We start from the raw sequence: 3,667 nt of genomic DNA on the forward strand, positions 1-3,667 counted from the left end.
TTCAACCCAACCGCAACACTAGAATACACACAAGAATATGTTGACATCAATGACAACAAAAACAAGGTGTATAAGTTGAAGAAAACTCTTTGTGGGGTGAAGCAAGTATTGTTGGCATGGTATAGTAGGATTGGCTTGTATTTGTTGAGCAATGGTGAACCCACTCTTTACATCAAGGCAGCTGATGGTAAGATTTTGATTTTTGGCTTGTATGTAGACAATTTAGTTTTCACTAGGAATGATAATTTCCTCATTGTTGATTTTAAAGATGCTAGGAAAAGAGAGTTTGAGATGATAGACTTAGATCTCTTTAGATATTTTCTACACATAAAATTGAAAAAAAAATGTATGATGATATTTTAATCTCTCAAGCGAAACATGCAACAAAGATTTTGAGAAAAATTAATATACAAGATAGCAAATTTGCACCAACACCAATAGTCAAAGGTCAAAGTTCAGCAAGAAAGATTATAGAAATAATGCGCATTCAATTATTTATATTAGTTTGGTTGAGAGTTTAATGTATTTGATAACAACTATGCTTAGATAATGCATACAGTAAGTCTGATTTCCAAATTTAGAAGTGCACAACAAAAAACTAATACAGTGAATGCCATGAGACAGATATTGTGTGGAAGATTTTGTATGCAGCTACAAGTTTGTTGTGCTCTGAGTTGAGAAAACAAATGTGCAGTAGTAGCTGAGTGTGCAAGGGAGTTCAGTGGATCTTCAGACAAATAGAAGCAGGAAATTCTGAGCAGCTCCAGATTGTGTGTGATTGAGTGCAGCTGTAGTTCACTGCAGTTAAATTTGTTTGTATTAAATCTTGAAATCTGAGCTAGTAATCAATTTGGTTTTATCTTTGTAAATATTTGTTTTATGATATATAGAAAAAAGAATATTGGTTGTCTCCAGCTGTTTTGTCTTGTGTTTGGTTTCTATTCTGTGGTGTATTGCCAGTTGATTGGCAAACAAAGCTGAAATGTTTGTGTGTTATACGGATTTAAATCCCTCAACTTTGGTCACACGAAGCCTTAAAACCAAATTAGTGGAATTGCACAAAATAAAACACCACATTTAAAATTTTGCACTACTTTTATCATATTGATGTAATTATCAATATTATAGAGAGATCTTTAGTATTTCTGGAATTATATAGAGTATGACAATGCTTTTAAAGTATTTGTTACAATAGTAATTTGAAAGGACAAAACAAGCCCTCTTATTCTTAGACAATAGTGTAGACTTGATCGATCTTCCCCAACGAGAGAGAATATCTAGTTCACATTTTACTTGACCAACTCCGATTGAGCAATCAAAACAGTTTCAGTGGCATCTCCATTCTTTTTGAATGATATTTTGGCCAGAGCTTCACTCGTTTCTCCTTTATATGTATACATGGAAGAGATAATCAAGAAGACCAAGTAGTTCACAAAATTAAGAAGACCCAAGAAGACGTAATAGTAATCTAGCCGTGATGCATTCAGGTTATTTAAAATCCAGCTTTTATGGCCATGTCGCCCTGTAATGTCGCTTACAATTGTGAGGAGAACACCGTTGAGGAAGGCCCCAACTCCTATGGCAGTCGCATATAAAGCAGTGCCCAAGCTTCCCATACTCTCAGGAGCTTGATCATAAAAGAACTCCAATTTCGGCACTTCTATAAAGGCTTCTGCCACCCCTGTTATTATAAATTGTGGAAGTAGAATGAAGATGCTTCTAGGCACAATTGCCTTACTATTATCAGTAAGGCCATGGTTCTTAATGATCTTTAACCTATAAATTTCTCTTATCATGGCTGCCATCATTGCAATGGTATAGATTATCATGCCGATTCCCATCCTCTGAAGTATAGTTATGCCTCGGGGATTTCCTGTGAATCTTCTGCAGATAGGGACTAAGAAACGATCATAGGTTGCTAGGGATAGTAGCGTTGCTATGGGAACAAAAGCACCTATACTTGCTGCAGGGATTTTGAAGTTAGAGCCCAAACTTCTATCAAGAGTCATAGCCTGCTTCACAAAGAGTGTACCAGCTTGAGAAAACAGCGTACTTGGTAAGACGACTGTCAGCCAAATTGGAAGGATTTTTAGTACCAGCTTTGTTTCTTCTACATCTGTCACAGTGCATGGATTTGATCCTACTCCATTTTTAACTGCGGCCTTGTCTAACAATCTTTCATTCAAAATAGAATATCAAAATCATATTTCTACCTTAAGGCTTTTGAATTAGTGGGCCACTCTTAATCATGAAAGAGTTCCAACAATCCGCCATTCACGAACACAATACCCAAACCATTTTTATATCTTAAAGCTTATGAATTAGTGAGCTATTTGTAATCATCAAATAGTTGAATGGTTAGAAATTGTGTTCACCAATGATGTGTAAAATTGTCAGTAATCTTAAAAAAATTATGTTTAAATAGGTGGAACGATCTAGGGGAGAGGATTCAGTAGTTGAGCACTCTAATTTCACACTTCGCAAAATCTTACATGAAAATTTCAAATTACTCCTAGTTTTTTACAGCAGCTTACTTGGCAAGTCCCTTGCTTATAACTAAGTTTTGAGGACCACATCAGCATGCTTTTTGCCAAGGTGCTCAAAACAACCCCCAAAAACGGTGAGACCCATACTTGTGCAAAAGGGAGACCGATACTTGTGTGCTGATGTGACATCACATGATTTGTTGTCTTTTACATCTAAGGGTTACATTTGATTCAATTATGTATGGTCATCATCAGCAATAACAACTTTAAAGTCACAACTATTGGTGCAATTTTGTCAAAAACATTGGGCATTAAATCAACAAGTATGAGTATCAAATCAACAAATGTTATCACAGCCATTGGAACGAGCCCAATTACTAGGTCCTTTCCATTAGTACTTGAACATATTCTAATAGTTGTGATAGCGTTTGTTGATTTAATGTGCAATATTTATAGTAATATAGTACTGATAGTTGTGGCTTTAAAAATTTGTTAGTGCTGATAATAAGTACTCATAATTGAATAAATGTATTCCTTAGGTCTATGATGCAACAAATTATGTGATTCCATTTCAGCACACCAATAAAACATGAATTAGTGAACAACTAATGATTTAACAGTTTTCTAGACGATATGTGAAATATTTAGAACATAAGTGCCACCTAAATAAGTTTTCTTGAACATTTAAAAGATATAGCCATTGATCTCTAACAACCAACTCTTCCTATTGAGGATTCTACGTCAATCCCTAACACAACTCCCTAGTGCTCCAACAAACCTCTGCAAAGGATCTTTGATCTCAAACTGGTTCCAAGAGTGTAGAATGAAGTTACACAGTGTCTTTGAAGACTTTTAGGGGTTTTATCACCTTTAAACCCATCACCAAGCCTTTCCAAGGTTTCTTTGGCTATACGGGATCCAAACAGGCCTAATTCAATTAGCCCTCCTATTGTGGTTTTCAGGGCTTAGTTTCAAATTTTCCCACACAAGGCCACAAATAAATTACATATTTGAGTACCCTTTTCAAAGTTACAAACAATATTGCAAAATGGAATCTGGGTTATCCGTACACATGGGGTATCCAAAACTGTCGTATTTTCAAGGGTTTTAGGCCTACCCGAGTGACTTGCAAACATGGCTTTGGAAAGTTTCACTAGTCAAAACCTCTACAAAAAAAAATC

General features: G+C 35.6%; 1 protein-coding gene across 1 annotated transcript; it reads right to left on the reverse strand.

The window, feature by feature from the left end:
* Window positions 1–1,289: 1,289 nt before the first annotated feature.
* On the reverse strand, window positions 1,290–2,274 carry LOC131050190 (protein NRT1/ PTR FAMILY 5.2-like). Its single transcript, XM_057984377.2, has 2 exons — window positions 2,265–2,274; window positions 1,290–2,167 (listed from the first exon to the last, which is right to left on the reverse strand). Exons 1-2 carry the CDS (start codon window positions 2,272–2,274, stop codon window positions 1,290–1,292), a joined length of 888 nt encoding a protein of 295 aa, XP_057840360.2.
* Window positions 2,275–3,667: the final 1,393 nt, after the last annotated feature.

The sequence above is a fragment of the Cryptomeria japonica genome, chromosome 7 (genome assembly GCF_030272615.1).
Source record: "Cryptomeria japonica chromosome 7, Sugi_1.0, whole genome shotgun sequence".
Classification (NCBI taxonomy): domain Eukaryota; kingdom Viridiplantae; phylum Streptophyta; class Pinopsida; order Cupressales; family Cupressaceae; genus Cryptomeria; species Cryptomeria japonica.